Genomic DNA, 22,310 nt, shown 5'->3' with positions numbered 1-22,310 from the left:
AGTCAGACGGAGCACAAGGTCCTGGCTTTGGTTCCTGTTTGACCCTATTCTAGCTGGGCACCAGTTATAGGAGTTACACTCGGTCCTGGGAAGAGGACAATTATCCAGGGTTCTGGATCCTCATTCCCTACCCAGGGGTGCCAGCTGGATTGTGTAGATGTGCGAGGATAGGGTGGGAGGTTCTTCTCCTCACTTGCTCGCACAGCCTACCAATACTCCCCACCCAAGCTCATACAGGGCCAATCTTCCTCACTTGCTCGCACAGCCTGCCAATACTCCCCACCCAAGCTCAAATAGGGCCAATCTTCCTCATTTTGCCAGGAAGGTGGCAAAAGGTCACATGAACCAAATGGTACAATTTTAAAGAGGATGCAGGAATAGAGAACAGGGCTGGACATACACAAGTCTGTGAAGCTGCAGGGCAAGTTGAGAAGGCTAATTAAAAAAAAACATGAGATCTTTCCTCTATTGGAGGCCACATAGCTTTTAGAAGCTATGCTCAACTTCTATAGAACATGGTTGGGGGCCAGCTGGAGCATTGTGGCCAATTCTGGGCACCACATTCCAGGAAGGATGCCAAGGCCTTGAGCAGGTTGCAGAAGGGGTTTACTAGTTAGAACTTCAGTTACATGGGATTTTTCTTTTTAGAACAGTGATAAAATTAAGGGGAAATTTGATAGAGGTGTCCAAAATCATGAAGGTTTTGATAGCGTAAATAAGGAGAAATTGTTTTCAGTGGTAGCCAGAAACATTTGCGCCACACAAATGCCGGGCAATAGCTATCTCCAACAAGAGAGAATCTAACCATCACCCCTTGATGTTCAATGGCATTACCAGCACTAAATCCCCCACTATCAACATCCTGGGGCTTACCATTGATCAGAATCTGAACTGGACTAGCCATATAAATACTGTGGCAACAACAGCAGGTCAGAGGTTAAGAATCGTGTGGCAAGTAACTCATCTCCTGATTCCCCAAAGCCTGTCCACTATCTACAAGACACAAGTCAGGAGTGTGATGGAATACTCCCCACTTGCCTGGATGAGTGCAGCTCCCACAACACTCAAGAAGCTTGACACCATCCAGGACAAAATAGCCCACTTGATTGGCACCACATCCACAAACATTCACTCCCTCCACCACCGACGCATAGGAACAGCAGTGTGTACCATCTACAAGATGCACTGCAGGAATTCACCAAGGCTCCTTAGACAGCACCTTCCACACCCACGGCCACTACCGCCTAGAAGGGTAAAGGCAGCAGACACATGGGAACACCACCACCTGGAAGTTCCCCTCCAAGCCCCTCACTATCCTGACTTGGAAATAAATCGCCGTTCCTCCACTGTCGCTGGATCAAACTCCTGGAACTCTCTCCCTGACACCACAGGGACTGCAGCAATTCAAGGAGGCAGCTCACCACCACCTTCATATCCAATTAGGGATGGGCAATAAATGCTGGCCCAGCCAGCAAAGCCCACATCCTTTAAATGAATAAAAAAAACCCACAGATTTAAGATAGCTGGCAAAAGACCAGAGGCGACATGAGGAGAAATACATTGACAGAGCCGCTTGTTATAATCCAGAATGCATTGTTTGAAAGGACAGAGGAAGCGGAATGAAGAAATTTCAAAAGGGAATCGGAAAAACACTTGAAGGGGAAGAACTTGCAGGGTTATGGAAGTTGGAGATTGGGGTAAAAGTGCCAGCACAGGCAGGATGGGCTGAATGGCCGCCTTCTGGGCTGTATTAGTCCATGATTCTATGAATAGCTCTTTGGAAAAGTGTCTGACATCCAGAAAGCCATGACCATCCAGAATCAGTGTCCTTGGTAGGGGAATGAGAAAAAAAAATCCATAATATTTTCTGTTTTACATCACCTCCCACACCAACTCCAGCGAAAGCAGCAAATGTTCATCTCCACACCACACAGGTTTTTTCAAAGCTTCACCCAATGGGCAAAACCATCATCTGGCCAACAGATTTGTGCCAGTTCTTCACAAACTACACTCAGTGCCCTGCTCTCTCCTCTTCACCCTGGATCTGGTTCTGAATCTGCTTCAAATATTCACCCAATTTTCCCTTAAAAATTGCAGTGGTCTCTGCCACAATCATTCTGTGGCAAAGCGTTTCTGCCCCAACAACCCTCTAACGTCCTCTTCACTTAACGACAATTTAAGTTGATGTACTGAGTCACTGACTACCCAACTGGGAGAGGGGCCCCTCCAACCAGATCCCAGCACTAGGAATGAGAGTGCCAGTGCTTTGGTGCATCTGTTCCTGTCTTTGATTTCTAGGCACAATCCATTGTTGTGGAAATATGCCAGGTCACAATAAGGTGAATGCAGTCAGTCCCTTCTAATGCCCGGTGCAGGGACTGCTTTTCCAAACCTCCCCTTTAAAGGGCTGGAGGAGTGAAGGAACAGACAGCCCCAGGGCATTATCCAGCGATGGGAAAAATGTTACTGCCGCTACTCAGGTGGCTGACTCCACGCGGTAACCTGTTAATCGCACCATCTACTCACTAAAATCACTGGGCAAACTGTGACTAAGATTGCGGTAGAATTCCGTCCTATGAGCCTTCTTCAATCCCGTGCACAAGCCAAAGTCAGACAGCTTAACATGACCCTAGAAAACACAAGGCAAAGTCACATTGTCATTACAGTGCGAGGAACATACAATAGCCAGCTTCCAGGGTTGTCAGTCTGAAGAGATTCTATGCAGCCACAGTGACATGGCAGAAACATTTCAGACACATCAAAGATTGCTGCTGGATGATAGGAGCTCAAAGCCCCAGCCCACGAGATCCAGGAGGCTGCTGAAAGGTGGAGGGACAATGTCTGTTGCCTGCTTTATTGCAATCATTGCATCTCCATTTTATTATCTACCTTAGTCAATGTAATAAGACTTTACTTTGTAAACTGGCTTAAGAAAATAAAAATGAACATGTTACTGACTGAAAAGCTAATCTTTCAGTGAAATCCGGGGTGGGTTTGTAACTTCACTCTGTACCTTGCTGTCCAGCAGGAGATTGTCTGGTTTGATGTCCCTGTGGATGAAGCCCATCTGATGGATGGAGTCAATGGCCAGTACTGTCTCCGCTATGTAGAACTGAGTCTCCTCTTCACTCAGTGTGTCTTTCTTCATCAGCAGAGTCATCATATCTCCTGTAACCAGGGACATTCAATCACATATCATCTGCTCAGTTCATTCAACAATCTATTAGAATCCAGGGTTTACAGAGAAGGCCATATAGCTGGTTAACACACCCTGCCCACACCAAGGCAGGGGCTCCATCGTGAAGGTCAGTTTGAGCTTGTGTGAGGCCAGGGTGCCACACAGGTACAGCATATTCGACCAAAGGATGGATGTTGGCAGTGTAAATCAACACGTCATGAACAGGGAATCTGAAAGGGATGAGGGATCCGAGAATAAGCATCTGTTTGTTTGCTTTTGTTTAGTATACTGTCCACTTGGCCATCCCTCTTCAAGTCAGCTTGAATGTACATACCCAAGATGTTCTAAGGGTCAAGTCACAAGCCTGATATTGCTCCTTAGGTCTGCAAATGAGAATGTATCACCTGTACCTGCTGCTTATTCAATGCAAGAGGGGTCTGGTTAGACGGACTAAAAGGGTTAAACTACAAGGACAGGTTGCATCAACTACGCTTGTATTCCCTCGAGTTTAGAAGATTAAGTGGTAATCTGGTTAAGGTGTTTAAGATGATTAAGGAGTTGATAGGGTAAATACAGAGAAATTATTTCCTTTGGTTGGGGAGTCCAGAGCAAGGAGGCATAATCTTAAAATTGGAGCTGGTCATTTCAGGGTGATGTCAGAAAGCATTTGCTCACACAAAGAGTAGCAGGAATCTGGAACTCCCTTTGCTCAAACAGCTGAGGGTCAAGTGAAAATTTCAAAACTGAGACTGGTAGGTTTTTGTTAGGCAAGTGTATTAAGAGCTTTGGAACCAAGTTGGGTAAAACAGCAGCTCTGAAGAGGAGTCATACGGACTTGAAATGTTAACTCTGTTTCTCTCCCCACAGATGCTGCCAGACCTGCTGAGTTGTTCCAGCATTTTCTGTTTTTATTTTGGGTGAAACAGAGATAGCCATAGTTTAACTGAATGGTGGAACAGGCTTGAGAGGTTGAATGGTTTCTCCTATTCCTGGAAGCAGCTAAGCAAACTAGAAGTATATGCTCCTTCCACTGTAAGCCTGGTATGAAAAGAGCCAGCACGTACCTCCTGGAAGAAACTCCATGATCAGATAGAGGTTGAGTTTGTCCTGAAAGCTGTAGAACATTTTCACCACCCACTGACTATCAGCTTCCACAAGGATATCTCGCTCCGCCCGGATGTGCCCCACCTAATGCAGAAAGACACATTAAACAAACCAATGATGCTTGTGGTGTCAGTACCAGTGTGTTATAGCTAGACAGAATTGACTGGTGGATGTTTCACTCTGTGTGTGTGTGTGTGTGTGTGTGTGTGTGTGAGAAAGTCAAGCGTTCTTGCTGCCCCAAATTTCTCTGCTCCATTCCTGAATGCTGAGATACAATTCCAAAGGCACTGGCTGCTTTCCAGATCAAAGTCATACCAATCTTGGTCTGCAGGTACCTGGCAGGTGGGCAACAGCCACGGGCTCCCATCCCCACCCAACACACTGGCCGGATTGGGGTCACTGGCTGATTTTGTTCAGCCCTCGTCAGTCCAAAGGGTTAGCTTTACTAACTCCACCATCAACCCAGCACATAGCAGGGGTTAAAACTGGGCCTCTGGTCAGTGTAGCTCAGTAACCTCAGCAGACAGTCCCATTACAATGCACTAGCAGGGTAGTTGACAGACAATAGATTTGACTATTATATCTTATCTGCTGGTAATATTAGCTGGGGACTTCGGGGACACTAGACGGAATCCTGCAGTCAGATAATAAACACACAAGGTTAAACAGAATGCTTGCAAGAACTGCCTCATCACGTAGCGCTCCCAGAAAGTCAACAAGAAAAAGGTTTTGCTGCTGCAGGCGACTCACCGTGGTCTACCATCGAATAGTAAAGCATTTAGTGCAGAGGGGGTGCAAGAGTAAAAACCAGACTATAGATGGGAGCACTTATCAGTGCACACTGAACTACGCCTATCCTGACAGACATGCCTGTGAGATGTGGACTGGTGCCCAACAGGTCCAATGTCAGAATGGCACTGGCAGCTCACTTACCCAGACAAGGCAGCCAACACCCGATAATCACCCAACCTGATCCCAATCAGACACCCCTTCCAACCCATTCCCTTCTCCCAACAGTCCCTGGATAGACATGTAAAACACCAATATCCTGCTGCCAATTCACTTCAACATTTGATACTTTTATTGGTCCCACCACCAGTGACACAGACAGAGGCACCTGGACTTCACCTTGATGTTACATAGCTCCAACTTCATCAGCGGTACAAATCATTGAAATCTTTCTGCTGCTGTCTCATGTACATTCAAACAAGATGCTGCTCATTTTCTCTCATCAGAAGCAAACTAAAGTTAGCACTGATATTTGTGAACACATGACCAGCAAGGAGGGTCAATATATGGAAGCACTGACCCACACATTCATCCCAATCCAGCCACACCAAGGACAAGGTCTCGGCCCTGTTCAGCACTAATAGTATATAATCCTCAGACAGGGCATTGGCATCAGCCATGGATGGTGCAGGAGGTGGTTTTGTTTCTGGAGAAGTGGAGAACCTCTCACAGGCTCTCCAGGTTTGGGAGGGGACAGAACACCAATAGTAAAAGATGGCAAATCAGCTTCAAAGAGTCTTCAAAATACCTTACCTGCTCCTTTTCCAGCATGTCTGACTTGCGCAAGATCTTCATGGCATAGATGTGACCTGTGTCCTTCTTCTGTACGAGGCGCACCTGTAAATGGTAAATATTACTCACCAACTGGGTCTCATTTTATTTAATTTGTATACAGCCCATTTACCTTGCATTATTTGCGGTTCATTGGGTAGCACCCTCGCCTGGATTCACATCTCACTCCAGACTTGAGTGTATAATCTGACACTCCCAGTGCAGTACTGCAAGAGTGTTCCAGAGGCAGAGATGCCATGTTTCAGTTGAAACGTTAAACCAAGGCCCCATCTGCCCTCTCAAGTGGACGTCAAAGATCCCATGGCACTATTTTGAAGAGCAGCAGGGGCTTCTCAGTTGTCCTGGTTGATATTTATTCCTCAAGTGATTTCACAAAAACACATCATCTGGTTGTCACACTGCTGTTTGGGGGAGCTTGCTGTGCACAAACTGGCAGCCACATTTTCTATCTTACAACAGTGACCACACTTCAAATTCTTCGTTGGCTGTAAAGCACTTCGAGACATCCTGAGTTGGTGAAAGGTGCTATATAAACGCGAGTATTTCCTTAACCTGCTAAATTCAATGAACTTCAGAAAGTGTTTAAATGCTGACTGGCAGTAACAGCAACTCACCACTGAGCAAAAGTTTATTCAAAGTTACATTAAAATGGATTCTAGGCATAGGGCGAGTTATAGACTGAGGAGACAGCACAGTCCCAAAATGCACACCCAGCAAATGCCACATGCTCCATTAGGTGTTGACTTTTCAATTCCCAAATAAATCACTAAGAATCATCTGTGGATGGCCTCAGTGTCCTATCTAGTGCTCAGATTTAAGTGTGGGTCTGATCAGTCTTACCTCCCCAAATGCACCTCGACCTATGACCTTTAGGGATTCAAAATCATCCAGGCCCAGTCTGGTCCTTTTGAGTCTCAAGAATTCTGTCTCCTTCCTGGCGTGTTGAGACCTTCTCATCCGCTTCTAGAGTCACCAAGGAACACGCAGTCAAAACCATACATGGACAGAGTTCTTGGTATTCTACACAGCACAATCTTACAAATATTGCAATCATAAACAGGTAGGAAAGCAGCCCTCCCAAACTCACAACTTCTATTAAGTAGAACGACAAGGGCAGCAGGCCCATGGGATCACCACCACCTCCAGGCTTTCCTCCAAGCCGCAGACCACCCTGCCTTGGAAATATCGCCAGTCCTCATCAGCACCAAGTCAAAATCCAAGAACACCCTCCTAACAGCACTGTGGATGTGCCTTCACCAGATGGATTGCTTACGTTTAATTAGGTGGCTCACAACCACCTTCTCAAGGGCAATTAGGGATGAGCAAAAATGCTGGCCTTGTCAGTGATGCACAAGTCCTAGGAATGAATAAAGGCCAGGAGAAATCTCTCAAATCATTCTCAAGTTGAAGTGATGGGAGCAGTAAAGTAGGTTACGATGGAAATATGGGTAGATGGACTGAAGGGACTCCCTCAACTAAACAGCTCTTTGCGATAAACACAGGTGTCAGACACCAGGGAACAAGTGCAGCACACAGGGCCCTATACAGTACCTGGTACACAGGTCATTGTATCTTTCTTAATGCATCTATCATATCTTTTTATCATTTTAAACAACTCCATTGGGTCACCATGTCGAGGAATGAAGTTGACGTACAGTTAAGCTGTAACCTGATTAAATAACAGAACAGGCTTGGGGGCTGAATAGCCTACCCCTGTTACTGCAAATGCTAATCCAGCATCATGTACAAATCAGGGTACAAGTAACTTTTGTCGGTTCCCTTCCCTAATCACCTATAATTGAGATCCTGGTTGGTTTCACAATAAGCCGACCAAACACTTGGCTGGTCTACTAGGCCCAGCGTGAACTTGGCATCACATCAGCATCACAACTGAAGAGAACTCTATCTGGACTGACAGTTTTTCTGTTTCTAGTTAGACAGTTGTACAAAGGAAAACTGCACAAGTACAAGTGACGAGAAATCTATCACAATTCTAGCACCACACACGATTTAACAGACAAGTATGTGCTCTATGTCTCATCGATACAGCTCAGTGGATAGCATTCTCACCAAAGTCAAAGTCACAGATTCAAGTCTCACTCTGGAGACTTCAGCACAAAATCTAGGCTGACATCCCCAACGCTAATTTGTTACGAGATGTCTGCCCTTTCTGATGGATGTAAAACATCCTAAAGAGAAGCTGAGGCTGGTTTCTCCCCGGTCTTTTGGGCAGAATGAACAGATTATCTGGGCGTAATTACATTGCTGTTTGTGGGAGCTTGCTGTGTGCAAATTGGCTGCCACATTTCTTACAGTATAACAATGGCTACACTTGAATATTTAATTCACTGTAAAGTGCTTTGGTTGTTCATGGGGTCATGAAAAGCATGCCAGAAATGCAAGTCATTTTTTTTCAACACCCAAGGCCTCCCAGCCTTCATGCAAGAACTAGTTAGATTTCTAGTGAGTTTCAGGCCAGCAGAGTTTGCTGAAAGAAGACTACGTGGTCACAGGGCTTTGCACTTCACCTGAGCTAGCTCGGCCAGCCATACAAAAACTAAGGCAAATTAAAAACAATTACCTCGTCATCTCCTAGGCCTTCTTCTTCCATTACTTTTTCCAACTTCCGTTGCCTAATGGGGAAATGGGGAAACAAAAAGTCTCGAGGTAAATGAACATTTTCAGTGTATTGGGCAGAATTACCATTTCAAACATTTGGTCAAGTCAGCGTTAAAAAGGCAGCTGGGGGTTGGGACATAGGGATAAAATATGAAAAAATCAAAAGCAATTAAACTGAAAATTAATTTGTGGGTTACATCCTAATTACTACTTTGTGGGCTATTCTGTTAACATACCACTAACATAGGCTGCATCATGTCAATGAGTACACGTAAGATTTAACATACAAGTTTGACACCATTCCCCTAACTAGGACACTGCTTTGTACATCAGTATCATTCTATAACCAGATTCATGGTCAGGGGTTATACAGTATTTTATTTTCTAGAGTGGGTACAAGACTCAAGAATCTTAACACCATTCAGGGCTGCGCAGTCCCCTAGTTTAGCAGCCAATCCACCAGTTTAAACATCCACTTCCCCTATCACCAACTGCACTGTGTACCATTTACAAGACGCATTTCAGCAACTCACCAAACCTTCTTCAACCGGGCCTTTCAAACCCGCGACCTAAACTAGAATGACCAGGGCAGACAGTTCATGGGAACACCAACAGTTCCAAGATCCCCTCCAAGTCACACATTTATTCCAACTCAGAGGCGAAGGATAGAACTGGATCCAATCTTTACACAATTTTATAAGCTTTGATTTAGAGATAAACATCACAAAACTATGGACTCCCTAACCCAACAATCCCAGTCTCAGTCTGTTCCTATTTATAACAGCACAAGTGAATCCCCACCACCTGCATACAATTAAATAACTTGTATACAATACCTTTCCAACATGAACACTGTGGCGGGCATTGCTAGCAAAGCCTGAAAATTTATTACCTGTTCCTAGTTTCTCTCGATAAGGTGGTGATGAGGGGGGAAATTCCAGGATTTTGACTCATCAACAGTGAAGGAATGACAATATAGGTCTAAGTCAGGATGGTGAGAGACTTGGAGGGGGACTTGGTGGTGTGACCATGCATCTGCTGCTGCTCTTCGAGGTGGTAGAGGTCGCAGATTTGGAAGGTGCTGTCCAAGGAGGCTTGATGAGTTGCTGCAGTGCAGCTTGTAGATGGTACACACTGCTGCCACTGGGCATTGGTGCAGGAGGGAGTGAATGTTTAAGATGGTGAATGGAGCACCAATCAGGCAGTCCCCAAGTTCGGATGGCGTTGAGCTTTTTAAGTGTTTTTGGAGCTGCATTCATCCTGCAAAGTGAAGAGTATTCCACCACACTCCTGACTTGAGTTTTAAATGGTGGACAGGCTTTGGGGTCATAACCCAGCCCTGTTCTAATAGCCACAGCAATAACAGGGCTGCTCCTAAAGAGTGTCTGGCACCAGGATGTTGATGGTGGGGGATTCAATGATGGTAATGCCACTGAATGTCAAGCGGAGGTGATTAGACTCTCTATTGGAGACAGTCATTACCTGTCACGTGTGGTAGGAATCAAACGAGACTAGAAATTTTATATTTTTATGTGCAATAAGGGACATTACAGATTACAGTATAGCGCCAGTCCTTCCTTCCTCTAAACGGCAGCCTAACTGTAACTAGGCCCAGATGAATAATGACAGTGTGTACAACACAAAATGGAATACATATGCACTTTTAGCATCCACCACCAGACAGCGATATTCTGCAATGTCACCACACATCACTCCCAGGCTGGTTAAATACAACAGGATCTTTACACAGCACAAAAACTGCCAAAGTTCCTTGTCTTTTGAAATCTCCTTTCAAACAACAAGTTTAACTTCCATTATGTCAATAACTTTTTAAAAATGCAAACTGGTTATTTTTTTTCCTTCTGGCCTTGTCCAAAGCCTCACTGAGATCTCAGAGAAATAAGGGTAAGACAGCCAAAGATCCTGCTCATGATCACTATTCAGCAGCCTGTGGCCAAGCAGGTGAGTGAGTGAGCACGCACACAGGAGCACAGGACAGTATGGGACTTTGTTGTGATTCCAGTCCTGACACCCTCAATCAAGGCTCTCTCACACACACACACACACACACACACACACACATTAACAGTGATCATTTGTGTCAGGTACTGCCGGTGATCAGCCCTATTGAAAATAGTCTCTAGGAGTCAACAATGAGAGTTCACTGCTCACAATCAATACTGCTCTAAATGCTTATTTAAAACGTGTGGTGCATCCACTGTCTTTTTTGTGCAATCTGATTGGTCTATGCTAATCACATGGCATTTCATTGAGCAATCAAATCACAAGCAGAACAAAGCAGTCACCTTTGACCTTACAACGCCTTCGCTCCACTCCAGCTCTATATTCAATCTCCTAGGTGCCTGCTCACAGCCCAAGCTATTCTATGGCTCACCGTCCACTATTCAACCTGGAACCAGTCTTCACCCTAGCCTTCAGTCCTGCACCCTCCCTCGATATTTGCACAGAATCTCTCTGTTGTGTACTCCTGACTTAAACCTCACAATCCCAAGTAGCTTGGTGGTCATGATACATAAAAGTAGGCCTACGACTTGTGTGGATGATAAACGTTTGGAATGTGATTGAAGATATTTTATGAATAAAGTATATTTTTACAAAAAAAAAAGATAAACGTTGAAGACACCTATTTTGGTCTGTTTTCCTGTTGTGAGGGCTTCAGCACTGTCTTGTTTCTTTAAAGGGGCTCATTGCCAAGGGATGGTCAGTTTTGTGGCATGAGAACCTTTTCCTTCCCCAGAGTTGTCTACAGGGAAGTCCTTAGATAATATTTCAACTGAGCAATTTTATTTCCCATCAATTTTTGAAGGTATTTTCCTCTCTCCCTCTCTCAAAGGTCTTGTGGGAAACCTACTTCTTTGCTGCTGAACTGTGGTCAGTCGGTTTTAGACAAGAGGCGCTGCCGATGCAGCTCTGAGTCAAATTAAGAATTGACCTGCACCATTGTTAACGGTGAAATCCCACACATTGGGAGGAGGTGGGTCAAACTGATAAATGTTTCTGTGGTTAATCTGTCTAAAAATAATGTGTGACTATTCCTCTACCCTGGCCATTGTTGATGCACGTATACAATCTGTGGGAAGTTGCAAGTGGGCTTAGCTGACTTACAAATGGGAAACCACAGTTACGTGGTTGGTGTTGTCCTATTCCAATGTCTCACTACACGTCACTTAGAATTTGGACAATTGGTACAACACTGTGGAGAAACTATTTAATATTTAAAATGCAGTCACACATAAGACAGCTCTTTGTTTCTTCAGTGCTGACAGAAGGAAGTGCATGTCCTGAGAACGGTCTCTTTGTTTTTTGATTATCCTAATTCACACTGAATTTTTTCTTTCTGATTTCCACCTCATGGGGGTGCACTTTGTGCCATTGGTACTGATCACCCCTCTATTACATTGCACAAGGTCCTTCTTCATCTGTCAGCCTGGATGGTAAACGTTGCTGGGCTGTGTCTGGTTGTGCCCTTGCCCATTATTGCACTAAGCCAGGCCTGTCACATTGTGCTCCCCCACCCTGCCCATACCAATGATGCTGAGGCTAGCTGTTGCACTTCATTCCAGTTGATTTACCAATTTAGCGCCGTTTGAGAGCCCAAGCTAAGCTGTTGGCACAGACTGGTTATAGGAAAGCAATGTCCCCTGATCTGGGATTGGCTGGGTCCTAAATCCCCATTCTGGGGTGGTTGGAGGCCTCAACCCTCTGGTTTAGAGTCTGTGCACCCAAAACCATTAATCTGGGGAGGGGGATTATCGGACGAGAGAATTTGGAGGATAAATGGGGAAATAAAATAGGGAATAAAATCGGGAAATAAAATTGCACAGTTGAAATATTATCTAAACTTTCAAGACAACCCTGGGGAAGGAAATGGTTCTCATGCCACAAAACTGAACATCCCTTGGCAATGAGCCCCTTTAAAGAAACAGGACAGTGCAGAACCCCTTACAACAGGAAAACAGGCCAAAATTCAATGTTTATCATCCACACCAGTCGCAGCCCTATTTTTATGCACCCTTCTTGTACATTCTCCATGTTAGGGCCTTCAGCTCATAATAAAGGTTGAAATTCTAGTTCAGTATTGAGGGATTGCTGCACTGTTGAAGGTGCTGCCTTTAACATAACATGTTAAACTGAGACCTGGTCTGCCCTCTCGGGCAAAGACCCCCACGTCACAAATTAAGGGGCAGTAAGGGAGTTATCCCCATGTCCTGACCAATATTTACCCTGCATCACTAAAATAGGTTAAATGTGCATTTGTCTCACTGCTGTTTTTTGAATCCTGCCATGTGCATATTACAAGACTACAGTATTTCACTGGCTGTGAAGCACTTTGGGACATTGTGATGCTGTGAAAAGTGTTATATAAATGCAAGCATTTTGCAACCATTAAACGTTGACATAGGTCTGCTTCAATCATTGACTCTGGTAGCGCATTCCACAGCTTCACAATCTCTAGTAAAATATTTTCCTGTTCATGACCTACATCTTACATATAATTCGCAATGTGTGTATGTGTGTGTGCAAGTGCGCAAGAGATGCGAGATGAGAGTGTGCGAGAGTGCATGAGTACATGTGACTGTGTTCGTGTACGAGTGTGCACGTATACAGTATGACAGACTGTGTGAGTGTACATAAAAACACACACAATGTTCTTTTTTTCAATTCCTTCATTATTTTATACACCCCTATCACATTGCCCTGTAATCTCCTATTCAAATGAAAGGAGCCCACCTATTCAAGTATTTCACATCAATCTAGAAGGGGTACAACACTGGTTCACTAATTTAATTCCTAGGATGACAGCAATGTCCTACGAAGAGATTGTGTAGCTTGGACCTATACTCTCTGGGGTTTAGAAGAACGAGAGGTGATCTCATTGAAACAAAGATCCTAAGAAGGCCTGGCAGGGTAGATGCTGAAAGGTTGTTTGCCCTGGCTGGAGAGCCCAAGGCTAGAGGACACAGAATCAGGATAAAGGGTTGGCCATTTCAAGCTGAGATTAGAAGAAAATTCTTCAGAGGGCTGTGGATGCTCAGCTGCTAAGTATATTCAAGGCCAAGATCAACAGACTTTGTGACTCTTAAGGGAATCACAGGATTATGGGGATCTGGCGGGAAAGTGTTGACCAGACATGATCTTATTAAATGGTGGAGTAGGACCAATACTCCAGCTCCTGTTTCTAATGTTATTTTCTCACTCAAAGTGGAGTTGATGATGAAGTCTGCCATCTTATTCCTATCAATGGGGGAGCAGGCCCAAAAGGCTGTATGGTCTACTCATGCTCCTATTTCTTTTCTTATGTTTAGGTCCCACCTCCTATTTAGCAATCTTTTTTTTAAACTGATAATAGTTATAGAATACTTTACTGTTGCTCACGCTTTTTGACATTTGCTCCTTATATTTCTATTAGCCTACTTCCTTGTTTTCTCACATTAATTCATTATCATGCCCCTAATCTCCATATACCCTTATGTGCAATTTTAGTTTGCTTCCAGCCTCTGACACACTGAAATTTAAAATATTTTCCTTCTTAAAGGTATATATTTATTCCATATGTTCCAATCAGCTGATTAAAAATATCCTGTTGTTTAGCTACACTTTATGTTCCAACTTCTCTTTTCATCTCATCTCAGCCAGCTCACTCCTCTTTCTAAAATATACGCTAACACAATCTGGCACCCTTGTTTCTTTCCCATTTCAATTTGGACCTTGTATCTTAACATTATTTTGGATACTCCTCTGGAGGTGCACACCAATAGGAAGAGGAAGAGGCCAATCTAACCCTTGAGCTTATTCTGCCACTCAGTTGTGAAGGAGCTGGGTTATCAGTAGACATAGAATCAGTAACACAGGGCACTGAAGGTAGGGACCACTCAGTTACAATGTGAGGGAACTAGAATACAACAGTAGCGATACAAGTCAGTAACACAGGGTATCAAGGGAATGAGCTACTGGGTGACAGTGAGGGGGCTAGGCTAACACCAGGAGAGAAGTCAGTAATAGTGTGTTACTTAAAATATTAATTTAATTCAAGAAACTCATTAAAAATCCAAAACATCAATGCACATCCCTCTCAGTGGCAGACACTATAGAAAGTGCAAGGCTTTTTGCCTTGGGGGTGGGGCCCAGGTCAGAGAGAGGAGACAGGGTTGGGTGGAGTAGGATGTGAAAGCAAAGGTTAATTTTTAGTGAGGGAGGGGTAAGTGGGTTGACAACACTTCTTGTTCCAGTCTGCAGACAAACATGAGTAAGTACACAAACATCCCCGTGTTCCATGCTTACCTCATTTCTCTCTCTTCATGTTGTGCAATGAGGTTACTGTAGAAGTTTTCAAGGGTAACCTTTGTAATGGTGACCCGCTCCTTTGTATGGTTGCTCATGGTGGGGTAAGAGGTCGTCTGCCCGGTCATCGCCATGGCTACCTGCAGACAGGAAATATCCAAATTGAGTGATGCAGTCTAAAATGAATACTTGATTTTCACACAGCAAGTGACACTTGGTTCCAGTATCAATAAAAACCAACGCTCGATTCTCAATTCAATTAATTCAACTGTCAATATCCAATTAATCTCCAACTTTTCTCAAACTTTGAGGGGGAATACTTATGAACTTTGATCACAATGCCCTTCTGATGTTTGCTGTTCATGACCAGATGCAGCAGTTGGTAGTGCACTCACCTTGGAGTCAGAAGACTTTGGTTTAAATACTGGTCCAGACTCCAGAGCTCAAAAAATTTAGGTTGACACTCCAGTACAGTACTGAGGGAGTGCTGCACTGTCACAGGTGTTACCTTTTGGATGGAACTTTAAACCTAGGTCCCATTGGCCAGTTCAAAGTGGACATAAAAGCTCCCATAGCACTACTTTGAATAAGAGCAGTGTCCTGGTCAATATTTGTTACTTAGAATCACTAAAATAAATTCTGATCATTATCATGTTGACATTTGCAGGAGCTTGCTGTGTGCAAATTGGCTGCCATGTTTCCTATATTATAATAGTGAGCACTTCAAATAGTACTTCATTGGCTGGAAAGCACCTGGAGACATCCTGGGGTCGTAAAGGCACTAAATAATTGCAAGGCTCTGGTTCAGATTCTATTTTTAATAAAGGTGACATTACCGTCAGGTTTTCAGTAAAATTAACAAGCAAGAGGCAGAGCAGAGCGTGTCAGCTCAGCCCAGGTTTCCTGCGCTATTTGCAAAAGCAGCAGGGTTCTTTATTAATGAGCTGTGGCAGTTCAATTTTCTCAGGATGCACAAGCTTTATCTTTATCAACCCCCTCCACCATCACCCACCAGCCCCCAGTCAGCAAGAGGACTCTTGCACAATTTACCTGGAGCTTCACTGATCCACGGCCGAGCCCGTGGGGAGCCTCCCTCGGGCACAGTGCCGAGCATCTCTCGGGCACAGCGCCGAGCCCGTGGGGAGCATCTCTCGGGCACAGCGCCGAGCCCGTGGGGAGCATCTCTCGGGCACAGCGCCGAGCCCGTGGGGAGCATCTCTCGGGCACAGCGCCGAGCCCGTGGGGAGCATCTCTCGGGCACAGCGCCGAGCCCGTGGGGAGCATCTCTCGGGCACAGCACCGAGCCCGTGGGGAGCATCTCTCGGGCACAGCACCGAGCCCGTGGGGAGCATCTCTCGGGCACAGCACCGAGCCCGTGGGGAGCATCTCTCGGGCACAGCACCGAGCCCGTGGGGAGCATCTCTCGGGCACAGCACCGAGCCCGTGGATGTCACCCTCCACTTCCTCCGGTTTACATTTCACAATGCCGAAACGGGGGGAAGTAAAGGGCGCATACTCAAAGGTTGCAGGTTAAGTGCTCTCGAACCAGTTACCTAGTACGCCATTTCAGAGGGAGGCCATTGAATCCTTTCAACCTGTGCCGAATACGTGAATAATTTTCCCTGCTCTTTTCCCAGATCCTTCTATGTTCCTCCTATTCAAACATGTAGCCAATTGCCTGTTAGCCAATGGTGCAGTCTTGACAGTCATGAGGTAAAACATTCCTTTAGCCTCCCTCTTCATACTTTGAATGATAATTTCCTCATTTAATGGTTCACCAGTTAGCAGGAAATATTTATACATAAAATTTCTCTTAACTTTGAATATCTTGGATTCCCTGCTCCAACTGTTCCAATTCTCTGAGCTGTTTTGCATTACTATGAAACCTTATTCTTAGTATCACTCATGACTCTTTGCTGCATCCTTCCCATAAATACGGACAATCATTAACAGGACCAGGAAGCAATTGCTTCAATTTCTCATTTACATCCTTGTCAAGTATTAAACTGACTGGCCAAGGACTTCACAAACTAGGGCAGTGGCATTGCATCAGCTCACCAGAATCCCAGCAATAAACTGCAACCTGCCTGAAAAGGGGAACAGTGGGCTATGTTTACCTTACATTCACACAGCTGAAAATGCTGCTCAAGCAGGAAAGTGTATGATAAACCACAATGCCAATCCCTACCCATGACACACACCATTTACTGGGGAAGCAACAGCTTGCTCTTAGTAAAACATCACAAAGTGCTTCACAGGAGTGTAATCAGACAAAATTAGGGACAGCTGACCAAGAGTCTGGCCAAAGAAGTAGGTTTGAAAGAGCATTGTAAGAGAGAGGCTGAGAAGTTAAGGAAAGGGATTAGAGTTTGGGGCCTAGACAACTGAAAAATGAGAAGAGAATTTGTTCTCAGAGAGAGAGGCTGCTCCTGAAGGTGCTGACACATACATAGACGTACAATTCCACTCATGATGCTAATTCCTACAGTGAAAATACATACAGATTAAAAATTTGAAGTAAAGCAGGGATGAGAGTGGCCAAAGAGAAAAAGGATTTGAATTTTTTTGTGTCAAGGAATCATAATTGCAGCACTTTCTATGATCTGTAGTGAAATGTAAATGCTTCCAGGCCACTTTTGGTAGAATATTAGAGCACTTGAGATCGAGGTCAAGTGGACCAACAAGTACAGAGAGAGAGAGAGAGAGAGGTCAGAAAATTATTTCCAAGGGCAGAATTCCATACTTGAAAAGTCAGAATTCCACCAAAAGGTGGGAATTCCTCATCGCAAGGGAAAAATAAATTGCCTGCAGACGGGCCAAGTCACACCTAGCAGATGATGCAAAAGGATGCCTGGTCACCATGTAAACCTATATAACTGAGCTATAAAGACAAAAGATAAAAGGAGTGTCAATCAATTCCTCAGCTGTCTGCATGAGGGGCAATGAGTGGTAAACAACTGCCCCAAAGGTGTGGTCCCAAACAAAGGAATTATAAAAATGAACATATGGAGGATAACGAGATAAAGGGGCAACAATGAGAAAGGGGACGGAAAACACAGGACTGAAGGTGTTGTATCTGAATGCACGCAGTATACGAAATAAGGTAAATGAGCTTGTGGCACAGATTGAAATTGGCAGGTATGATGTGGTGGGCATCACGGAGACATGGCTGCAAGGGGACCACGACTGGGAGCTAAATATCCAAGGATATACATCCTATTGAAAAGATACGCAGGTTGACAGAGGGGGTGGGGTTGCTTTGTTAGTAAGAAATGAAATTAAATCGATAGCAAGAAACGACGTAGGGTCAGATGATGTAGAATCTGTGTGGGTAGAGTTGAGGAATCGCAAAGGTAAAAAAACCATAATGGCAGTTATGTACAGGCCTCCGAACAGTAGTCAGGATGTGGGGCACAAGATACACCAGGAGATAGAAAAGGTGTGTAAGAAAGGCAAGGTTACAGTGATCATGGCGGATTTCAATTTGCAGGTAGACTGGGAAAATCAGGTTGGTAGTGGATCCCAAGAAAAGGAATTTGTGGAATGTCTACGAGATGGCTTTTTGGAGCAGCTTGTGGTGGAGCCCCCTAGAGTTCTGAAGGAGATAGCTGAAGAGATAGTGGAGGCGTTAGTGTGATCTTTCAGGAATCACTCGAGTCAGGGAGGGTCCCAGAGGACTGGAAAATCGCTAATGTAACCCCCTGTTTAAGAAGGGAGTGAGGCAAAAGACGGGAAATTACAAGCCGATTAGCCTGATCTCGGTCGTTGGTAAGATTTTAGAGTCCATTATTAAGGATGAGATTTCAGAATACTTGGAAGTGCATGGTAAAATAGGGCAAAGTCAGCATGGTTTCATCAAGGGGAGGTCATGCCTGACAAATCTGTTAGAATTCTTTGAGGAGGTAACAAGTAGGTTAGACAAAGGAGAGCCAATAGATGTTATCTACTTGGACTTCCAGAAGACATTTGACAAGGTGCCGCACAGGAGGCTACTCAGTAAGATAAGAACCCATGGTGTTAGAGGCAAGGTACTAGCATGGATAGAAGATTGGCTGTCTGGCAGGAGGCACAGAGTGGGGATAAGGAGGTCCTTTTCAGGATGGCGGCCGGTGACTAGTGGAGTTCCGCAGGGAGTCAATGTTAGGACCACAACTTTTCACTTTATACATTAATGATCTAGATGAAGGAACTGAAGGCATTCTGGCTAAGTTTGCAGATGATACAAAGATAGGTGGAGGGACAGATAGTGTTGAGGAGGCGGGGAGGCTGCAGAAGGATTTGGACAGGTTAGGAGAATGGGCAAAGAAGTGGCAGATGGAATACAACGTGGGCAAGTGTGAGGTCATGCACTTCGGTAGGAAGAATAGAGGCATAGACTATTTTCTAAATGAGGAGAGAATTCAGAAATCTGGAGTGCAAAGGGACTTGGGAGTCCTAGTCCAGGATTCTCTTAAGGTTAACTTGCAGGTTGAGTCGGTAGTTAGGAAGGCAAATGCAATGTTGGCATTTATTTCAAGAGGACTAGAATATAAAAGCAGGGATGTGCTGCTGAAGCTTTATAAGGCTCTGGTCAGACCACATTTAGAATATTGTGAGCAATTTTGGGCCCCGTATCTCTGGAAGGATGTGCTGGCCCTGGATAGGGTCCAGAGGAGGTTCACGAAAACGATCCCTGGAATGAAAGGCTTAACACATGAGGAACGTTTGAGGACTCTGGGCCTATACTCGATGGAGTTTAGAAGGATGAGGGGTGATCTGATTGAAACTTACAGAATACTGAAAGGCCTGGATAGAGTGGACGTGGGGAAGGTGTTTCTATTAGTAGGAGAGACTAGGACCCGAGGGCACAGCCTCAGAGTAAAGGGAAGACCTATTAGAACAGAGATGAGGAGAAACTTCTTTAGCCAGAGAGTGGTCAATCTATGGAATTCATTGCCACAGAAGGCTGTGGAGGCCAGGTCATTGAGTGTATTTAAGACCGAGATAGATAGGTTCTTGATTGGCATGGGGATCAAAGGTTACGGGGAGAAGGCAGGAGAAGGGGGTTGAGAAACTTATCAGCCATGATTGAATGGCGGAGCAGACTCGATGGGCCGAATGGCCTAATTTCTGCTCCTATGTCTTATGGTCTTATGGAAGTACCCTCATTCTGGCCATTTTTGAAGCCTCAGCTATCCTGATCTGAAGAGAGCACGTGCTTCTCCACTGTCCACAGGCATCGAGGTATCTACAAGGCCTCATGTGGCCTCAAAGCCCGAGATATAATTCAAACTTTCCTCAAGGTCTTGTTATAGTAAAATAAAAAAAGCGTGCATTTGAGTCAGCTGATTTTCTTTTGTTATAGCAATTCTAACTATTTCACAATCCCTTAACTCCCATTTGTAACTGGACTACAGAAACTGTTTGATGCTAGGTCTACATTTGCCCAGTATGACAATCCTTTATGTTTATATATAAAGTCACGTTTGATGCCCGGAGTGTCTTAACAGGATAAACAAAATAATAAATTCAATATTAATCATTGATTGGGTGGGATAAAAAAAAAGTATTTCCCCAAATTAGATCAAGAATAAAATTTACATAAGTATTGCATGGGATACACAGCACAGAAATTACACTGCACCTCTGGCCTACTCCAGTGCATCAGCCCATTGCCCAAACGTAACTCCAGGGAGTGTCAGTGAGATGACTGACTGGGGTGCGAGGGCTGGTGGAGGTAGAGTCAACCAAGTCCTCCTTTAGATGAGATGTTAAATCAAGGTCCCAAACGCGTGGTCCAATGGCTCATATGTTAAATCGAGGTCCCAAAACGCGTGGTCCAGTGGTTCATGAGGATGTTTAGGATTGTGTACTGCTGATGAAACAAAATCTCCCAGTGGCTTGGCCAACGTTGTGCTTTCACCCAAGCCCAGAGCCGAAGACAGTTGTGGCTGCTGTTTGTGGGGTGGTTGGGCACACACACTGGCAATCCTCCATCACATCACCCACTTCACTGTGTTTGCCTACTGGCCATCACTGCATTTCAAAAGTACCACGTTTGTCAAGGTTCTAAAACATTTCCTAGTTATACAGCAGTTTATCACTGGAGTGCCCCTCTCTCCCACACACAGCCCCACACTCCAACACTGGATTGCAATCAACAGCAGGGACTCCAGCTCATTCTTCTATTCCTTAGCTAAGCAGTAGTAAGGCCAACTGTAGAACACATGCTGCCAGCCTACCCGAGAACAGCTAACAGTATAGGTTGAGAGGTGGAATCTGGATTCTTCCCCTGGTTTACTTGGCTCAGCCACCCATCCAGAAGTCAACACATGGTTCTATCATAACAAAAACAGAATTACCTGGAAAAACTCAGCACGTCTGGCAGCATCGGTAGAGAAGAAAAGAGCTGACGTTTCGGGTCCACATGACCCTTCAACAGAACTGAAGTATAGTTAGGAGAGGGGTGAAATATAAGCTGGTTTAAGGTAGGGGGCAGGGGGAGAGAGAAGTTGAGGGTGTGGTGATTGTGGAGATAAGCAAGCAGTGATAGGAGCAGCTAATCAAAAGATGTCACAGACAAAAGGATCAAAGAGGTGTTGAAGGTGGTAATATTATCTAAGAAAAGTGCTAATTAAGAATGGATGGCAGGATACTCAAGGTACAGCTCTAGTGGGGGTGGGGTGGAAAGACTAACAAGGTATTAGTTGTAGATTTAAAAATAATGGAAATAGGTGGGAAAAGAAAAATCTATATAAATTATTGAATAAAAACAAAAGGGAGGGGGAAGAAACGGGGTGGGGATGGGGGGGAGGGGGAGTTTAAGATCTAAAGTTGTTGAATTCAATATTCAGCCTGGAAGGCTGTAAAGTGCCTAGTCGGAAGATGAGGTGCTGTTCCTCCAGTTTGCATTGGGCTTCACTGGAACAATGCAGCATGCCAAGGACAGACATGTGGGCAAGAGAGCAGGGTGGAGTGTTAAAATGGCAAGCGACAGGGAGGTTTGGGTCTTTCTTGCGGACAGGCCGCAGGTGTTCTGCAAAGCGGTCGCCCAGTTTGCGTTTGGTCTCTCCGTTGTACAGGAGACCGCATTGGGAGCAACGAATGCAATAGACTAAGTTAGGGGAAATGCAAGTGAAATGCTGCTTCACTTGAAAGGAGTGTTTGGGCCCTTGGACGGTGAGCAGAGAGGAAGTGAAGGGGCAGGTGTTGCATCTTCTGCGTGGGCATGGGGAGGTGCCATAGGTGGGAGTTGAGGAGTAGGGGGTGATGGAGGAGTGGACCAGGGTGTCCCGGAGGGAACGATCCCTACGGAATGCCGCCAGGGGGGTGAAGGGAAGATGTGTTTGGTGGTGGCATCATGCTGGAGTTGGCGGAAATGGCGGAGGATGATCCTTTGAATGCGGAGGCTGGTGGGGTGATAAGTGAGGACAAGGGGGACCCTATCATGTTTCTGGGAGGGAGAAGGCGTGAGGGCAGATGCGCGGGATATGGGCCGGACACGGTTGAGGGCCCTGTCAACGACCGTGGGTGGAAAACCTCGGTT

At 45.0% G+C, this 22,310-nt stretch overlaps 1 protein-coding gene across 4 annotated transcripts in view; it reads right to left on the bottom strand.

The window, feature by feature from the left end:
• The window catches only part of LOC144683633 (serine/threonine-protein kinase 38), a 78,701-nt gene that overhangs the window by 16,806 nt on the left and 39,585 nt on the right, over window positions 1-22,310 (bottom strand). For all 4 annotated transcript variants that reach the window (XM_078546854.1, XM_078546855.1, XM_078546856.1 and 1 more), the window contains 7 exons: window positions 14,786-14,925; window positions 8,445-8,496; window positions 6,704-6,826; window positions 5,825-5,908; window positions 4,243-4,366; window positions 3,014-3,168; window positions 2,527-2,629 (listed from right to left, as the gene is read on the bottom strand). In XM_078546854.1, coding sequence (XP_078402980.1) covers window positions 2,527-2,629; window positions 3,014-3,168; window positions 4,243-4,366; window positions 5,825-5,908; window positions 6,704-6,826; window positions 8,445-8,496; window positions 14,786-14,919 — 775 coding nt within the window. In that variant the 5' untranslated portion in view covers window positions 14,920-14,925. Of the gene's footprint in view, window positions 1-2,526; window positions 2,630-3,013; window positions 3,169-4,242; window positions 4,367-5,824; window positions 5,909-6,703; window positions 6,827-8,444; window positions 8,497-14,785; window positions 14,926-22,310 lie in introns of those variants that run through there.

This window comes from Cetorhinus maximus, chromosome 8 (genome assembly GCF_964194155.1).
Source record: "Cetorhinus maximus chromosome 8, sCetMax3.hap1.1, whole genome shotgun sequence".
NCBI classification, from domain to species: Eukaryota; Metazoa; Chordata; class Chondrichthyes; order Lamniformes; family Cetorhinidae; genus Cetorhinus; species Cetorhinus maximus.
This window is presented reverse-complemented; position numbering and strand designations above follow the sequence as displayed.